At 48.5% G+C, this 19,795-nt stretch overlaps 1 protein-coding gene across 9 annotated transcripts in view; it reads left to right on the plus strand.

Annotated features, from left to right (window-relative positions):
• IKZF1 (IKAROS family zinc finger 1) overlaps positions 1 to 19,795 on the plus strand; it is a 77,329-nt gene that overhangs the window by 38,937 nt on the left and 18,597 nt on the right. For 5 of the 9 annotated variants that reach the window (XM_007448325.1, XM_007448327.1, XM_007448328.1 and 2 more), the window contains exon 3: positions 16,701 to 16,961. The exons of the other annotated variants lie outside the window; for them this stretch is intronic. In XM_007448325.1, the coding sequence (XP_007448387.1) occupies positions 16,701 to 16,961 (261 nt within the window). The remainder of the gene's footprint in view (positions 1 to 16,700; positions 16,962 to 19,795) is intronic. 9 annotated transcript variants of the gene reach the window in all.

A 19,795-nucleotide genomic window follows, 5' to 3' on the forward strand; every position in this document is an offset into this window, starting at 1 on the left:
GGAAAGCTTCAGAGTTCCGTAAGAGAAGAACTATAAAATGCAGAGTACTCAGGCTTCTTTTATCCAGGTTCGCAGTAAGTCCACACTAGAGCTTGCGGCGGCCGCATCTGTGGCCCATGTCTCCCCCTGTGTGAGTTTACTGTCAAGATGTAGGGTTCCTCACCCGGGAATCTCTCCAGGATGGTTCCCAGCTAAGAAACAGAGGGAGCAGGGACCTCACCGTGACTACTGGGTACGGTGGAGATGCCTCTGACCACGGGGCTGGGCGGAAGTGGGTCGGAGCGGGGCCCATCTGTGCCCTGGGGACACTGTCCTTCGAGTGTGAGGGTCAGCGTGACAGCCTGGCTGTCTACCTTCGAGGCTGTTTCTCTGAGCTGCCTTTGTAAATACATGGGCAGGAAGTAGAGAAAAAAAGAAGGCACGCACACACATGTGCGTAGACACGCATGTGCACACACACACACACGTGTGAGCCCGGTGCACAGGCCAGGGGCACCCACCCCACCGCGTGTCAGTCCTGGCCACTTGCCCAGCCTCGGCCCTGTCCCCCTGCAGATGCCCAGGTGCTCGCAGACCCGAGGTGCCTCCAACTTTCTGCCCTTCCTTCTTCCATCCTGGCCCCTCGCCTGGCCTCACCTCACCCCCAGCTGCTGCCCGACCGCATGCTTTTGGGCGGAGAACAGGAAGAGATGGCAAAGGCAGGGTGAGGGCTTGTCTCCACCCTGGGCCGTAGGGCACAGGCATCCTGAGCAGCCTCTCCTTACAGATCAGCGCCCTTGAAGACAGAGCACGTTGCTGCTCCCCCGGGCTCAGGACAGCGGGGCGGTGGGCAGAGCTGTCCTTCCGGACCCACCTCCCCCTGCTGAGTCACCTCTTGCTTGGAATTCTGGCAGGGACCCCTCTGAGCTTCTGGAAGGGAGGGACGGCAGGGACCCGCCCTCCGTGTGTCCCGGGGGAGATTACTTATCTCCAGCCTCCCTGAAGCATGGCCTGGGCTCCTGGGATCTGTGGGGCTTGACACCATGCCAACTGCGGGGATGGGAGGGAATGGCCTGGAGTGTCTGCAGAGCCGGAGGGGGCCCTCGCTTCACCCCTCTGCCGACAGAGCAGCCCGTCCTGTACCTCCTCAGTGTGGCAGAGGTGCACACAGCGACCGTGCTTCAGGGGTTGGGGCACATCTAACCGTCGAAACACCGCCTTCAGCTTTCACTGCTTCATTTCGCGCTGGCAGTGACATTCAGCCCGCTGCTTCAGTAAGAATGTGCCCCGGGAAAACCACAACTGAAACACGCACAGTGTTTACAGTCACATCAGCTAGAGCACCTGCGGGTACACCCTGCACACGCCCCAACGGCCGAGAGCTGTCCATCCCGATCTCTCCTGCCCGTGTGGCCAGGGATCCAGTCACCCATCACCTGGTCTCTTCCCATCCTCACTTGACACTGAAAGGTGGCCCCATGCACCTGCGCTGGCCCTGCCCATTGGCACCGTCCACATGCCTGCGAGCGGTCTGAGCAAACTCTTCCTCCCTTACCATTTCGGCCTGTCTGATCCAGTATAAACTCCCCTCACCGAAACAAGATTTGGAATGGAAAAGAAAAACAAAATAAAATTCAAGGTTTCACCTACATCCAGGCCGTCTCACTATTTCAACCTCCCCCGGTCCGTGGTGAGACTTTTATGGCTTCTCATTGCTTCTCCAGCCATCTGAATTTCCTTCAGCCCTTATTTATTGCCTGAAAATGTCGCTATCCTTCTCTCATTTTAAAGCTTGAGCTAAGCTCTCTCACTGTTTTTATTATCTTTCTGTGTTCTCCTTTTCATGGTTTTCTTTAGATTATAGGCGTTGGAGGCGAATTTTAGAAATTTCATCTTGGCATTTCTGTATACTTGCTATCTTTGAATAGGCAAATACTATTTTTACCAATAAAAAGGTATTTTTTCTTTAAAAAAAAAAAAAAGACAAGAAAAAGCAAGAAGGACACAACATTCTGAGAATATCCCTAAATCTATTCTTTAACCTGTTTCACCCTAAACTGCAGTAAACTCTATCTAAGAGGGTGGGTAGGGGGCGATTCCAAAGGACACCAAAGCAATGACTTCCAAGACAGTCCCATAAACAGAATCATCATTTTGGAACCTGTTTGCTCAGTTGTGCTCTTCAGAAGAGTCTTTGCTTATCCACGTTTCCCTTTCTAAATTATAGGTTTAGCAATCAGAGCTTTCCCATGCTATTTAGTTCACTGTGGACACTTAAAATTGTACTAATGAAATATAAACAGAAATAGGGCTGATCCCCAGCTGGTCTCCTCCATGGAGAGAATCAGAAGTTGGTTTGTCCCCGTCAGCTCATCAGGCTGTTGGTTAGTTCTGTGTGTAGTCTGCTCTGGACGGCAGACCCAACAGTTGTCGTGGGAAGGGACGCCAAGTGGACTTTGACCATTTTGTCGCTTTCCACTTGAAACAACCAAAACTGTCCCACAACCTGGCCATCAGCTGGAAACCCTGTAAGCGTGAGTGAAGGCCTTATAAGGTCACCCCAGCCCCATTCCCAAGTGGAGGTGAGGACCTGCCAGGGTGTTTGGGGTGAGAGGGAAGCCTGCCTAGACTTGGGTTTCCAGGTGCCAAGGACGTGGTCCCCGAGGGTGTCTGTCTTTCCTAGGCACCGTCATGGTCTTGCAAAGCACCAGCCCTGTTGTTTTCCCCGTGTATTAAAAACTTGGTCAGTGCTAGTCCGCTGTAGCTAATCCTTTCAGCCTGAAGTCTTTGTTGACGAGAAGATAGGTGTTATCATTGGTCCTGGTTATCTGCCCACGGCTCTCCACTGAGAAGAGGGCCGGCTGAAGAGCAGGCTTATAAGCGTTACAGTGCATCTGCACATGGACCCGACAGAATAGACACGATGATTCCCGTTCTGTGGGTGAGGAAGCTGGGGCTCAGGGCAGCTGGTGCCTGACCGGGTCCGCGTCACCTGGGGGGACAAAGCCAAGTGTCCAGCCCTGCAGCCCCTGCACCCTGCTCTCCGACAGCGCCCCTCCTTCCCAGAAGTTGACACAGCTCCAGGTTCGGGGACGTCTGGGGCGTAATGTGACACAGGCAGGAGTAGCCAGAGGACCCGTTTGAACAGAAAGACTGGGCCCATGTGCTCAGTTCTCTAAACTGAAGTCAAATCCAGCACTTTCCCTGAGACTCACTCGACCTAAATGCACCCACTTCCTTGGGATCCACACTCAGACCTAAGAAGTACAGCTCCTTCTGCCTCCTACTTTGCAGCTCCTCCTGGAATGAAATTCTGAAAACGTCCAGGTCGGACGGTTGTCTCCAAAAATAAGGAGTTTGTTGATTCAATGACCCTGTGATGAGCCCCTCATGTTCTAGGTCTTGTGCAGGAGGAGAGGAAATGAGAGAAGGGAGCAAAGTCCCTGTAGCCTTTTATCTGATCACGGAATTGGGCTCCAGACACACCAGCTTCCAGAACTGGGAGCAAATCCCAAGGGCTCTGGAGTGGAGATGGTGCAGGCTGTCGTACCGAGAGAGAGGGTGGGTTCTGACCGGTTGTCGAAAGGGTGGGAGAGCAGAGGGGCCCCTCAGGGGGCAGAGAAGCATTGCTAGCTGAGCAGGTCCGGGGGACGAGACTTGAGGCCGCTGGCCCTGACATCTGCACAGGACACAGATCTGCTTGGGCAAGGAGGATGTCTCCATACCGGCTGCAAGGCGTTTACAAATGAGTGCAGCCAGTGGTTTGTTTATTCTTGCATTTTTCTTGCAGGTTCATCCGTTTGGTTGTCTGAATAGCATTACCAGCTGGGAGGGTCATGGTCATTGCTGACCAGTCCTAGAGGAATTGGCCCAGGACTTGGGGGTTTTGTCTCATCACAGCAGTGCAGACCAGTGGAAACTCTGGACGTAGGTGCCCTGATAAAGGCAGCCTGTGGGTGAGGATCTCAGGGCGATGGGCAGGGTGGATTGGAAGCGGAGCCTGAAAGCGGGGTCCCCAGGGTGAAGGTCATCCCCTTCCCTGTGCCGGGCAGTGGGCGGGAAGCCCTGGCAGGATGTGGGGCGGGGGGGGGGGGGGCCCCCCGCCTGGGGAGACCGCCCTGCGGGGCAAGGCAGCGGCTTCACGCTTATGCTGGCTGCGATGTGACTGGAAGAGTCGGAGAGACAGAACTCAGAGAGAGATTGGCCGTGGAAGGCCAGGGGTGGGAGTGAGACCACACGGCCAGGTGATAGGGCCACCGGCACATGGGACGGGGTCGGAGAGCTGGCTCTGAAGAAAGACCTTGAGTCTGGATTAGGGACGGAGCCCAGGAGAGCCCTGCAGTCGGGGCGCTGGCACATCGCTGCTTCCTGTGTCCCTGCAGGACACAGGGCTGAAAGGATGCCGTGCCCAGAAGCCTACAGGAAGGATCTGGAGCGAGAAGCAGGGTGTAGCAACAGGAGCCGCTTGGGAGTGGCTCAGCTTACGTGTGAGGCCTCAGCCAATGCTCGTGGGCTCAGTGTGCGGGCTCAGACTAGCTTCCTCTTCTGTCAGTCTGGAAGGACACCCCCTTCCTGGCGTGAGTGGTCAGGAAATGTCAGCATTCTCTTCCCCAGCAAAACACAGAGCCCCCTAACATAGAGGATGGTCTGAGGACAAATATGCACCCCAGGAACGTCTGGGTGTGGCAGGATCGCAAGAGAATCTGCATTCGGTACCTATGCAGGATGTAACCAGCTCTCTAGCAGGAGCATGGCCTTGGGGTTTTGGCTCTGGGGTGGGGGGGTCCCTGGTCCTCTCCTTTTCCCACTGGCCCACTCGGGGACCCTGTCGCTAGGGCAGTGACAGGGTGAGGATGCCCTTCCCTGACATGCTAGATCTGCAGGTATCGCAAAGGTCACTGCAAACCATACTTAACACAAGTTAATAAGACACTGATGATCTGACTGTGACCGACAGGCTAATATGATTTAAAGAATATGTAAAACAGTCACATGACTGCACATTTCTAAATTCTCCTACATACGAATCTGAATGTGTTTACACTGAAATCGTCAGTCTTTTTTTGACCTGGAAGTGGGCAGACTTCCTCTGTCCCAGTTTGAAAATCCCAAGTATGTTCTCACGTCTCCTGAAGGTTCCAGCAGTGTGAGAAGTATATAATTATATTCTTTATAGTTTGCACAACTAAAGGCAACTGAAGAGTGTGGTTTTGGGGGCTTTTCACCTTTTTCCCAGAATGGCCATCAACTAGCAAATCTGAATAGGGTTCAGAACCTGAGGCCCTCCCAGCGCTTTATACAAAAATGTTCGTGACAATTTGGGGAATAAAAATTCCTAGGAAATGAGCTCAGTTTGCTCTTGGTTACAAGAATATATTTCATGAAATTTAGGAAACTTAACCAGGTTCATTAAATCTGTTGGTGTCTGCACCTTTTGATGAAACAAGAGCCTGAAATGTGGGGTGAAATTTACTAGGGAAATTAAGACAAGGCTGAGAGTCAAGGAGGCATCACTTCTGCCCCCATGGTGAAGCTTCTGGGACCAGCCAGGATTGTGATCAGAGACACATCAGGTCTGCACCTGTAACACAGCCTCCCAGGTGTCTGGGGAGAAAGGTGGTGTGGCTGATTTTCACACTCATCAGGCACGTGGACACCATCAGCGTGCAGGGTACTCGGGTCAGCAGTCCAGAGAGAGCAAGAGACCCTGACCACCATGCCCACCATGCATTCTCACTGCCGTGGGCAAGGGGGCTGGGTGGCCGTGCAGAGAGCAGCAGGGGGAGGGGGGCATACTTTCCAGACCACTCACTGGTCATCATTTTGTTGTGTGGGCAATTCCTTTTATTTTAGTAAAGATATTTATTCTTTATTTTATCATTTTTAAGTGAAGTGCAGTTGATTTACAATATTGTATTTGTTTCAGGTGTGCCGCATAGAGACTCTGTACTTTTTACAGATTATACTCCATTAATAGTTAGGACAGGGCTTCCCTGGTGGCGCAGTGGTTGAGAGTCCACCTGCCAATGCAGGGGACACGGTTTCGTGCTCCGGTCCGGGAGGATCCCACATGCTGCGGAGCTGCTGGGCCCATGAGCCATGGCTGCTGGGCCTGCGCGTCCGGAGCCTGTGCTCCGCAACGGGAGAGGCCACAACAGTGAGAGGCCCGCGTACCGCAAAAAAAAAAAAAAAAAAAAAAAAAAAAATGTTATGACAAAACAATGGCTATAATTCCCTGTGCTACACAATATATCCTTGCTGCTCATCTATTTTGGTTTTTTTAATTTTTATTTTCATATTGGAGTAGAGGTAATTTACAGTGTTGTGATAGTTTCAGGTGTGCAGCGAAGTGACTCAGCTTCACAGATACATACATCTATTCTTTTTCAGATTCTTTCCGCACACGAGTCATTACAGAGTATAAGCAGAGTTCCCTGTGCTCTACAGTAGGTCCTTGTTGGTTACCTATTGTTTACACAGTGGTGTGTGTCTGCTAATCGTGCAGGGGATTCTGTAGGTAAATGCGCTGTAGCTCTCACGTGTGGTGAGTGTGTGTGCAGGTGCGGTAACGTTCTCGCAGTCCAGTTCCTCTCCAACAGCGTAAGGGAGAGAGCACAGCTCCCAGAGGCCCTTCCGGCAGGGGGAGTGTGTGTCTGGAGTACTGACTCTATGCGTCAATTACATATGGTCTCAGATTCACCTTTTTCCCTGCTAGCCACCAAGAGGATAAACTCCAGAGCTTCCTGGAAGCCCCAGCCTCCTCCCTGTGAGTGACCTAATGATAGTTCCTGCCTTGGAGGGCCTCGTGGGGACTAAAGGCAGCTTGTGGAAAGAGCTTGTAAGTCCCTGGTATTTACAGAGCTCCTGGTGAATGCCTTCCCTGAGGCACTGGACCGACCAGAGTAAAATGGGATGAGATGGGACGAGACGGGACGGAGCAGGATAGGGTGAGTTTTCACGGTTCCCTGCTGTGCATCATTTCCGCACAGGGAGTGAGAGCTCTCCTTTTCCTGAACTCAGAAGTAGGTAACTGCAGGAACGTGTATGGTACCCGAGCAAGGGTGAATTCTTATCAGTTCAGCTTTCCTCGGGGAAAGCACAACAACTTTATAGCTACAGCTGTTTTGTTTTTTAAACTTTTTATAATTTGAAGGGAATCAAATCTTTAGGACAACAACTTTCAAATTCATTTGAATTATACTAAGCAAAGAACTGACGCTCTTGAAAAATGATTAACATTCAGTGTCCGACGATGTGCTGCAATATTCTTTATATTCAAAGGTAATGGGTGAAATGGAAAGCATTCTGACAGAATTCCATACTTTAAGGCTTACGCTCTGATCACCCAGGATCTGTGCAAGTGTACATCTTCTCCTGGCGAGGCAGCTTTTAGATGAATGCTGTTCATCATCACGCATGGCCTGTAGCTGAAGGGGTACCAGGAAGTTCCCTTTCAAATCAAGTCACGCTCAAGCCCCCTATCAGCAATCTCAGCCGTATTTCAGGGAATTGGGGCAGTGACATCATTTAATCAGAGAACTTTATGTTATGTTCCTGATTTAAAAAGGTAATGCTTACCTTTCAAAACATCTTGGCCTTTTCTCCCTTATCTGAGATGGTAGCACCCCCATGACACAGAGCGACTGAGGTACCAAAAGTCAATACAAAGGATTAGAACTCAGTGAAGACGATAGAATTGCAAAGGTCACTGTGAAATCAGCATCCCATGTTTGACTGTCTGCAGACTGTGGAGCACAGGTACACCCAAGTGGACCACCTGATGACAGCTGTGCTGGATGGGACACAGGTGGTGACTGTTAGATTCGGATGCTCAAGGAACAAAAGGAATAGAGGAAGACTAAGGGTTTGCTAGGAAATCATTAAGGTAGCGACTTCAAGGAGTAGCTTTGGAAGTGTCTACCAAACTGTTTCCCCGTTATCCCAGTATTTTACTAAATTTTTCATGAGGAAAAAAAAGGGAGGGTCTGTGGTCAGATAAGTTTGGAAAACACTGGTCTAAGCAAACTTCAGTAGGTCTGTTTCCTGCAGGAAACTCTGCTAATTCAGTAGTTCAGCAACACGTTTAATTTAGCAGCTACTTGGTATGCATAACTCAGACAGTTACTGGGGGTCACTCCAGCAGAGAAAACTGTGTGTGTGTGTGTGTGTGTGTGTGTGTGTGTGTGTGTGTGAGAGAGAGAGAGAGAGAGAGAGAGAGAGAGAGAGAGAGAGAGAGAGGGAGATGTGCTGTATCTATTAAGTTTCAAGATACAGGCACACGCTGAAAAGCTATGACCTACAAAGCCGAACAAACTTGGCGATTTGAGGTGGTAATAGTATTCATGAGGGCAGCTGATAAGGAATACCCACAGAAATTGGTAGCTCATTTTGAGGTAGAAAACACGAATTTTTCCCCACTCAGTGTGTTGCATGAACATTTTCTAATTTTCTGTGAACACTTTCTAAGAAAAAGCTGAAGGAAGGACATTTGCAATGCAGTCAGCCCATTAAGAGTCACACTGCTTTTGTGAAGATAATCGCTTTCCCAGGAGACGCTTGGCTGTGATGCTGAGATCTTGGACCTGTTTATACCAACTCCCCTGAAGGGTTTCTCAGCAGAGAAAGTTCTAGAATGTTCTAGGTTGCAGCCCCTAAGATGTTCAACACACCAGACGTTGTTCTGCAGTGCCTTTGTGATATAGTGCCATGAGATCAGACCTCTGGGAAGTGGGGTCGTCTTTCTGAGTAAGCACTGTGTTATGGTTTCAGCCCTCTGTCCGAGGGCTAACAGTACCAGATTAGTAACTAAATAATGGTTTTGAGTAATATTACTTTCCTTTTAAAAAACAATGCTTTCTTTTAAACTCTTACTCTGCCTCTCAGATGGTGTTACAGCCCAGCTTTCTTTTTGCCTTCTCTATTGCAGTTGCTTATGGGGCTGACGGCTTTAGGGATTTTCATGCAATAATTCCCAATTCTTTCTCTCGTAAGTATACACTTTGCTTCTAGAAAATGGTAACGTGTATTCATTTCATACTCAGTTTCCATAGTGTAAATGTTGTGGATGCATCTTTTGTCATCACCTTCCTTCATACTTGAAAAAATGAGATAAATTAAATATCAATCACGCTGTTTATTAAACATCTATCATCGAGAACATCTCTTACACACTGAGGTATGTATGCCTGGTTTTAGACTGTTGGATATACTATGGAGCATGCCTTTTGTGGTGGCAATGCAGTAATAGTAAGGCTAGAAGTAACAATAGTATCGACAGAATTGTTACCCTACTAATGCTGTTCAACAGCTTTGTTACGAATGTTACGAGTATCTCCTCTTTGTCGAGTATGATGATAAAGGTCAGACTTTCTGTCACAGTTAAATAACCCAACATACTTTCAAGATACTTTTTACAGTTTTGTAGGACAGAGAAGGATACATACCGTCCTTCTGTTGCTCTGAAGTATTAATTTCAGAACCGAGAGGAGAAAAATCGCAGGGCTTCAAGGCAGTTAGTCCGTGGTCCTCGCTTCCTGAGCAGACACACTGAGTGCTTTTGCGTGAGGGACACTCCTGATCGGAGCTGTCAAACCAAACACAGATGTTAACTTCATTTTTCCTTTTTATGAATTGAGAGATAAGTGTATTTGGGCAACATCCCTGAGGGAGTATGTTAAGGACTGGCAAGTACTTTTTAAAAATGTCCAGAGAGCTGAATATTCAAAGTGGCACAAGTTGGTTGCCCCCTTAGGACTTAAGTCTTCAGAGCCTGTATTAATAAATTATCTAATATTAAAGCAACATCAGAAGACAGGCCATGCTTGTTAATACTGTAACACTTATTAATACAGGCTGTAGTCTAAAAGGTGTCAGTAGCTGTTAAGGATAGGTTTCCGACATCCCGGCTATCAAAAACTCTCTGGTACCTAAAGGGTTTAGCAGTATCAACCTAAGGATATCTCTTTTCTCATAACCTACATTGACTGCTTTTCCAGTATAGAGAACGGACTTGAGGACGCGGGGAGGGGGGAGGGTAAGCTGGGACGAAATGAGAGAGTGGCATGGACATATAGACACCACCAAACGTTAAATTGATAGCTAGTGGGAAGCAGCCGCATAGCACAGGGAGATCAGCTCGGTGCTCTGTGACCACCTAGGGGGTGGGATAGGGAGGGTGGGAGGGAGACGCAAGAGGGAGGGGATATGGGAACATATGTATATGTATAGCTGATTCACTTTGTTATACAGCAGAAACTAACACACGATTGTAAAGCAATTATACTCCTATAAAGATGTTAAAAAAAGTTATAGAGATCTTTCTCTTACTAATGTTCCTTTGAATTAACTTTAACAGCTTGCAATTTATTTCTGTGAGATCTATATGCATATATATATATATAAACGTGTATATGTGCGTATATATGTATATGTGTGCTGGTATGATTATATAAAACGTTATACTAGGACAGATAACTAATTTTGAGATGAGCAATCACATTGTTGAAATATTAAAAAGTCAAAAGCACTTAAGAGTAAGGTAATGCATTCTCAGATGTGTTTTCATTAAATCTGAGGAAGGTCTAGGCTCTAGCATACTGTAATATTGGAGCAGATCCTTTGGTGAAGACTTCAGTATGTAAAAAATTGCCACCTCTACAATACTTGGAGATACTGTAAGATAGATGATACATGTTTCGATACACTTCCTGTCTATATATTTATACAGTTGGGTTCACAAGGTATTAGTATCTCCTTCTCTCCTCCTTCCCCACCCCCTCCGACGTACCCAAGTTGTAACTAAATGGCCGTTGACCTTGATGAAGTCTCCACCCAAACAGCAACCCAACTGTTCTGGGCCAACATCACCACCTAGTGGTCATAGTGGAAAATTGTCCTCACTCATCTCTATTTTTCCTTCTTGAAAATTAAAAACATTAAACTGTTCGACCCCCTCTACCTCAGATTGTGTCCCTTGTTACCTGAGGAAAATGTACATATGCTTGTAACTCATTCTTTTTTTCACAATCTTCCTCTTTTGTCTCTCCCTGATTTCATTCCATTTAAAACCTAAAACATCAAATAAGGATAGACGTATTCCTAACCATGCATCTTTGCAAGGGAAAAGAAAAAACCTGCATTTTAAATGATATAAGTTATAATAAATGATTTCAGTAACCTTAAAAATGCTTGAAAGTTTTCATAAACCCTTTCAAGGCAGCGCAAAAACTTCTACACGTCTTCTCTGCATCTGAAATTTTCGTTTAATTACCCTCATTCAAGATATCTCTTAAATATTTTTATTCCATTTGATTTTTACTAGTCGTCAGTTGCAGGAATACTTCTGTCTCCTGTTTCTTCATTTAAAATATTGAGCATTTTGAGCTTCCCTGGCTTAAACTCACAGTGACAGCTTGGGGATATCTTTTCAATGGAAAAATGCTGTCAGAGTACCATTTACCTCACCAGGAAATATAAAGACACGTTCAAAAGGGAGAAGACGACGAAGGGGAAACAGAACCCCTTTGTGAGGCGGGGCTGCCAGTGTGCGTTATTCCTGTGCATTAAAATGATTTGATCATTCATGAGGCCGTACGATGCTTGGCAGGAGACCCAGGCCCCGATGACCCCGAGTTCCCTGGATTCCCTCATTGCTAAACTTGTCTAAGTGCTAAGGTTCAGGGGTCCAGGGTCAACTGGATCTGCCCTGTTACTAAACACATGGAAGCCCTCTGAAATATATAACAACGAAACTCGTTTTCCCGAATTTTCAGTTGCGTCGGGGAAGGAAAGTGGCTTTCGCCTCAGGATTTGAAGGCATCCACTCTTCATGCAGCCACATTTATTAAATAATGACATTGGGGTCCCGTCCATTAGCTCCCGGGCGTCAGTGGAAAGGCTGCAAGGTTAGGCCTGAGCCAGAGTGTTCTGGGGTCAAGAAACACAGAAGTCTCCATTTCATGTTCTAGATTTAACCACTTCCATTCAGCACCTTATTGAGTTTGACATGTTTCTAGGTGGTGGGAGGATGGAGTCAGAAGATATTTGTAAGTATAATCCCTGTATTCAAGGAGAGTATAACATTTCACGGGAGCAATACTGCGGCTAAGCAGTTTGGGGTCCAAGGAAACGGAGCCAGAGAAGTGGTTTAGGAATTCCGAGGAGGGGAGGGACATAGAGACAGCCTCCGTGGGGTGGACCCCAGTACGCTAAATGCAGGTTAGGGAGGACGGGCCATTGGTCTGAAGAAAGAGAACGACGGGGCTGGTCCTGTGGCGTTCTCAAGAGACGATGCAGGAACGCTGCTTGTCCCTTTGGATGGGCTCCGGGCTGTTTGCATGTGAACCTGCAGGAGATGGACAGCTTGAATACACTCCCAGCACCTGTTCCCAGTCTCCTCCTTCACTGGTTGGAGCAAAGGCCGGTGCCGCTGACTCTCGGCGGGTGGAGTTCAGAATCACGGGCCCACCAGCACTCAGACCCCCGAGGGCCTTCCCGCACCAGCGCCCGCCCCTCTGGCACCTTGCCTGGGAGCCTGGCATCCAGAGCCTGGCTATTGCCCTCTGCCCTCGGGATGCTCAGAGGCCTCCCAGGGCGGGTGCCCCCCGTGGAGGGACCTCCGATCCCCACTTTGCCGCTCTTTCTGCTTCCCCTCGTTCAGGAGCTCGGGGTGGGTGGCGGCATCTCTGCTGTCAGCCGGAGGCTGGTGTCTCTGAGCCGAGCATGTCCAGGCCCCGCGATGTCCCCTAGGAATGGGCTTCAGTGTCCCCCGACTTCCTTCTGACCCTCTCCGGGCTGCACTCCCCCATTTAAAGGAGGCATCCGGCCTGGCTGGCTCAGGGTACTCTAGATGTCAATAACAGAGGCCCCCAAGACCGCAGCCTCTGCTCTCCTTTGCTCAGGCCTCGTCACTAGTCAAGTTCATCATCACCTAAAACCCCTGAAGCCATTTTCACATTTACCGAGGTGGTGAAGCCAAGACACCCCTGCCCGAGCTTGTGTTTCTAAAATGTGTATTCTACCTTAAGTGATGGATGTCTGTTAGATTTTGACCTTTGAGATCAGGTCTGTGTTTGCCATGTTTTAAGACAGTGCCGTGGCCTGATTTCCATCATCTACGAAAATAACACGTATGTCGCCTGTATTCGCCTCCCCGTCAGATGAGAGGCCCCGTTTTCACAGACGCAGGGGTGGGGGGCATCTCTGCCCCTCTTCCATGCAACCAGCACCCAGCCTGTATTTGTCCACGAAGAGATGGGAACCTTCCCCCAACACTGAGAGAAAATGCACACGTGCTTGAATCTGCTGAGCCCTGGCTGACATGTTGCCCTCTGGTTCTCACCTCCACTCCCAGCCCCCTCAGGCCCCCTTTCTCCCCTCTTACTTGCCACAGATTTTTCCTGTCACAGTCTGGCCTCCAATTCACCCCCAGAGCTCTAGCACACTTCCAGCTCTGCATCCCCAGCATCTGGCCTCCGGGACTCAGTGCATCTACCCTTTGCCTACCTGGAGCGCTCTGTCCAGTTCCCATTACTTACGCTGCCTTGGCCTTGCCGCTGTGATCCAGGGACCCCCAGTCTGGGGGTCTGTCTGCCTTTTTCCGAAAACCAGAGCGTCACAGGGTACCGAATTTTCTCCTGCAAGTTTGGTCTCTTCTGGCACCAAACACATCTACCTAGAGTCGTAAGAGGGGACCCGCAGTGATCGGAGGGTAATCTAAAATAAGCTCTCTTCAGCCTCTGGTTTTCAGCTCTGTGAACAGAGTCCTCAGAGAAGCTGTCACATGGCAGCTGGCCCGCCTTCATGAACTGCTGTCGGATGAGTGACTGGCATCAAGGCTTCTGGCTTGAGGGCGTCTGTGATATTTAAGGTGACATCCGTCCCTCAATTTTCACTCCCGCTGTCCTCATCCCATTCACTCCTGACGCGCTTTACCTGCTCTGCCAGCAGGCTGCCCGCGGGACCGGGACGTGTGTCCTGATGGCAGAAACCTCGGGTCTCCTGAAGCTCCCCTTTTGCTCAGGAAGGGCCCGCACTTCATCATCGACACAAGCCACAGGGCCACCAGACGGTCACACAAACACCTGTCTTCTTAATGCAGAACAGGTGGGAGTTTGGGGCAAGTGTTAATAAGACCTATACTGAGGTGTGTTTTGGAGAAAGCAAGAGTCAGTCCCATTGACCTGGTTGCCTCTAAACTTATGACCTGGAGCTGAGTGCAGGAAGATCGGTGAAGGGAATTATGCCAACGCTTGTTCATCTGCATGGTTCCCTTCCTTCGTCCACAGGGTCCTTGGCCTGTGCCCTGGGTCCCACCTCCGGGCGCTGGAGAACCTGCCACACCTAACAGTCATTTGCCCCGCTGTGCTCTGAACTGGCCCCATCTCATTTTCAAAAGCCATGAGACAGATGATTAAAAATAACCCCGGTGAAGGAGTGCAGAGAGCTTTGAGCATTCCAGAGCAGAACCCAGTGGGCAGGGAGGCCCTAGTGAGTTAGCTTTGAGAACGTGATTCCAGAGGGCTCAGGGGTGAAGCTCCATCACATGATGGCACAGCTACCCTCCTTACCTGACTCATCTCCTGAGCTCGCCATGTCGGGAGGGCTTGGTTCCCTGTCTCCGGCGGCTGGGAGAGGTCAGCAGGAGGCCGCTGAGATGCAGGATGCTCCCAAGTCCCTGCTCTTCGGGATCTAGTAGGGAGGCTCACCTGGACACGCCCACTTCCTGGAGTCCTCGGGACAGTCTTCTGTGATGCCAGGATGTGATGGGAAGAGATATCCCCTCACTTCTGGGGTCTCCAAGTCCACAGTGGGGGTGTAGCCCGTGTCCCAGCTCATTCGTTCCGTTTGCTTATTTGTCTGCAAGTCTTCTGTCCAAAGATCTGATGGGCAACGTGGGCGGTGTGGCGGTTAGGAGCGTGGGTGCTGGGGCCAGGCTGCCTGCAGTATCTCCCAGCTGTGTGACCTCAGGCAAGTTGCTCGACTTCTCTGTGCCTGGGCGTCTTCAACTGTAAAATAGGATAACAGCACCTCACTTATAGGGCCATTGTGAGGGTCACCCATTACAGGGCAGTTAAGGTGCCTGGCACGCGGTCCGTGCCGTGAACATTCCTGGGGAGCCCCCTCAAGGGGACGGCTCTATGGGAACGTGCTTTCACTTGCCAGGCCAGTCACTGGCCTAAGTTCACTTTACATGTCTTTACCCACTAAATCCTGTCAAAGCCCCTGCTGAGCTAGTGTAGTTCCCGTTTTTACAGATGAGGATTGCCCAAGATCTCAGAGCTTATGAAGAGTGGAGCTGAGATTCCAAACCAGGACTTTTGATTTCAGAGTCTGGGCTCTGGGCTTCCAAATCACGAGAAATGTGTTGAGTCAAACGAACTTGGAGTGTTACTAGCACAGTTTTTCTCCGACTCGAGTGTACGTGGGAATCCCTTGGAGGCTCATGTGAAGAACGCCCAGGGCAGGGCCCACCCCCCAGATTTTCTAGTTCAGTGGGTTAGGGTGGACCCAAGAGTCTCTGCTCTTCCAGCAAGTTCTCAGGAAATGGCAGTACTGCTGGTCCAGGGACCACACTTGGAGAACGACTGATTTCCAACGTTGATCAAAGATTTTGTAGCCGTGGTTACTGTCGGTCTCATTGATTATTTTACTGGGCAGAATTTACCTACTTCCTCTTATTCATCTCTAGAGACTGTGATGGACGTGAGGCCTTTCAGTGTAACTGCAGTTTCTCCCGGTCATTACAATATTGGATTCAGCCATCCATCATCAGTTGGTGTTTCAGAAGAATGCAAACCAAATGACTATTTTCTTTACCAAGGAAAATACATGAATGACAGAAATAATGACTCTAAATGCAGAGAAGACAGTGGTTATTGTACTATTACCAGGAGCCCTTCACCCCTGTGCACACACGAGTCTTACTTTCTGAAAAGCTAGTGCAGATCTGTTACGTTCACCATCATGCTGGTCAACCCTTCAGCAACTGGAAGAAACCTGAGAAATAATGGCCCTACTTTAGGACGCAGGTTTTATCTTCATCATGGAATAAAAAGGGTTTAGAGTGATCACGTGCCAAAGAAACAAACAAACAGAACTCTTTCAGGAATCTTTGGTCAGAAATCTGAACGCGTTTGCTGAATTTTGTCTCCATGTTCATTCATACATGAACGAAGGAAAGGTAGCTTATGCTTTTCCTTATGCTTAAGGGGACTTTTTCAGGCTAGATAAGCGCTTCTTAGGGGGTTTTGCCAAACAAGGTCCCACAGCTGGGGGGGCGGGGGGGGGGGCTACGTGATCAGTACTCACCTTCTGGCATGAGGGGTCTTCTGGCTCACAGGGTGTTGGACTTGGCCTCAGGTCCCTCCAGAGGGGCCCAGGCTGTCACAGTGGACCCGGTGACCTTATCCTGCATAGAGGTCCCCCCACACACACCCAGTCTAAAGTGAGAATTTATAAATTCCATGCATTTTCACCGTCTGCCCTTCGGACCTACAGAGAGGGCAGACGAGGGTCCCAAACCCGTGATGCTTGCTGCCATGTATCACAGTCCCCTGTGGGCCGGTGGGTCCAGAGCCCGGGCCACTGTCCCCTGGTGTCAGCTGCCAGGAACCTGTGTGTAGATGGTGTCGCTCCCGCCGGGTTGTTTCTGCTGCTGTGCTGTTCTGTTCTGTTTTTGCGATGATACTGAACGGCCCCCTGTGTTGTATTGTCTCTTTCAGCTGGTAATGTTAAAGTAGAGACTCAGAGTGATGAAGAGAATGGGCGTGCCTGTGAAGTGAATGGGGAAGAGTGTGCGGAGGACTTACGGATGCTCGATGCCTCCGGAGAGAAAATGAATGGCTCCCACGGTGTCCAAGGCAGCAGAGCTTTGTCAGGAGCTGGGGGCATTCGACTTCCTAACGGCAAACTAAAGTGTGATGTCTGTGGGATAATTTGCATCGGCCCCAATGTGCTCACGGTGCACAAAAGAAGCCACACTGGTAAGGCCTGGCGTGGTTCCTCCTTTGGCGGCCTGGAGGGGCCCACGGGGTGTCGCAGAGGACAAGGCCCTTCCCGGCTGAGTGTCCTGAGCGAGGCGTAGCCTCCCTATTCGGGAGCAATATTCAGAAAAGGACTTCTGAACATGCACTAATTCGATCCTATATATTAAAGCCGTAAACAAAAAGGAAAAGGTAACCGGTGTGCAAGTTCTGACAAGGGCCTGAGAGCACGTTTTCTAAATATTGGCGGTGGGGCTGTCAGGTGGTTCACCCTTCAAAAAACGAGACAAAGCAAGATAAGAGGAGATTGATACACTGAAATCTACTCCTTCAATTTTCCACTAAGAAACCCAGGAGTCAAATGTGCATGTTGGGGGTATCCATACTGACAAGGCTTGATTTTTAGAAACATTCGTTGAATGATTGAATAGCAGCAAAATTTAGTCTTTCAGAAAGAGTTCTGTTTTCAGATGGCTTATCCTCCAGCAGGTGACACTCCCACCAAGATGGTTTGCTTGCCACTAGTTTCTATCTCAAATTGGTAAAGAATTTAATACCCAAACCCCTGTCCTAGTGGACGGGGCAGTGGAGGCTTTGGCAGTAGAAAACAGTATTCTGTGTCCAGAAATGAAGGGATGCGGACAATCTTGTGTCTGATGGCTGCACCCAGGCTCCTGACATGTTCTCACATTGGGGGCCGGAGGAATAGGGTCTCCGTTCTGCACCATCCACATCCCCCAGGGTGCACAGTCCTGGTGGGTGACCAGTCACGGGTGTCCCCACCAGGACTGTCACCACAAGTGGCACTAGACAGTCTTCAAAATAAAATGTTAACAGGTCACATCTTACCTAAACTGCATGCATAAGGTGTCTTTTGAATTGAACAGAAACTTTACTCTTCTGCCCAAAAGGTGGAAACAACACAATAAATGTGCCAGCTCCAGTGGTCACTGAAAGTTTAGACATAAAACATACCATGAGCCATTGCTGCCCCGGTAGGTGGCATCTTAGGTCATCATAAAGCCAGCGTCTACCCCTGTTCTCCACAAGAGGAGAAAAACAAACTGATAAAAGCAGGCTGAAGTGGCAGAGTGGGTTTTGTCAGCTAGCTCAGGGAAGTAAGGAAGAGCATCACAGCCTCATGTGATTCTCCCCAGGGACCAAACGCTTATCTGTTTATCAAAACTGAAGCAGGAACTCAGAAAATTCATGGAGCAAAACAGCTGGGCTGTCAGGAAATGCGGACCTTTGTGGACTTGGCATTTTTGTATTTGAATCAGGCAGTTCCCAAAATAATTTCTGTTTGTCATACATCTGGAAAACCGTAAAATATGTTTATTTTCAGTCAACATTCATTTTCAGTAAAAACTTAACTTCTACAGTTTAGCAGACTTTGCTTTTCCTAATGTGCCTCTTAATCCTCCAATTATCCAGTGGAATGTCCCCGCCACATCCAGCCCCAAGGGAAGCTCGCAGGAGAGTAGTCAGGCTCCCCGCTTTGTAATGAGGTGGAAATTAACGTGAAGGTAGGTTACGTGGTGATAGACCCTTCACAGGATACACCAGGACCCATATCAACTCATTCCTGATGGAGGAATAGACCTCGCACATGAATTACTTTCCTGCTAATTCATGTAAAACCTGACTATACAGTGAAAGTTCTCTTCAATAAATATTTGATAACTGAATGAAATGCTGGCATACTAAATGGCCAAAATATAATGACTGCCTGCCTTGATAAAAAGAATAATTGCATTTAATGAATAAACCCACCAAGCATAGACATGCAGAGTAGACCGGCTGTTTGCTGCCCACTTCTGCCCACAAATAGTGGCCACGGGCCAAGTAGGTGCCAACACGCAGAGTCTTTCGCTTACAGAGCAAGTTCATTCCAGAAAGAGGGACATAGAGACCATCAGTTTTATGGTTCCTGCTTTGACTTTTATTAAAAAAAAAAAAAAAAAAAAAAAAAAAAAAAAATGGTACATACATACAATGAAATATTATTTAATCTTCAAAAGGATGGAAATTCTGACACATGCTACAACATGGATGGATGGACCTTGAGGACATTATGCTAAGTGAAATATGTCAGTTACAAAAGGATAGATATTGTATGATTCCACTTATATGAGGGACCTAGAATAATTAAATTCATAAAGAAAGTAGAATGGTGGTTGCCAGGTGCTGGGGGGAGGGGAGAATGGAGAATCAGGATTTAAGGAGTACATAGCTTCAATTTTACAAGATCGAAAGAATTCTGGAGATGGATGGCTGATGGTTGCACAATATCATGAATGGATTTAATACCACTCAAAATGGTTACCTAAAATATACCTAAAAATGGTTAAAACAGTAATTTTTATCATCTATATTCTTACCACCATAAAAAAGATTAAAAACTACAAAAAAAAAAAAAAAAAAAAAAAAACGAAACAAGGAACTCCTGATTTGTTTTCATAATGCTTTTCCACTTTGCATAAATACAGTCATAGGTCGATATAGAAATAGTTTGGCCAAACTAGGTTTGAATAAATAGACATGCTGGAAGGTTTCCACTTTCCTGGAATCGGAGTGGAATGTATCAGAAAGACATGCTTTGCTAATCACCGACCCCGTCCTGAATTCTCTAACACGTCAAGTTCCCATAAATCACTGGGGTGTCCTTTGAAAATGCAGACTCTGGTCCAGACCCAGAGGACACTGGGAGCATCTGTAGGTGGTGGGACGTGCAGTTGACAGCGGACCGGAAACAGTGCCATTTCAGGGGGCCCTTCGTCGGGGAGCCTGGGCTCCACCTAATGTCCCCCCAGAAGCCAGGACTTGCACCTGCC

The sequence above is a fragment of the Lipotes vexillifer genome, unplaced genomic scaffold, assembly GCF_000442215.2.
Source record: "Lipotes vexillifer unplaced genomic scaffold, Lipotes_vexillifer_v1.1 scaffold1258, whole genome shotgun sequence".
Classification (NCBI taxonomy): Eukaryota; Metazoa; Chordata; class Mammalia; order Artiodactyla; family Lipotidae; genus Lipotes; species Lipotes vexillifer.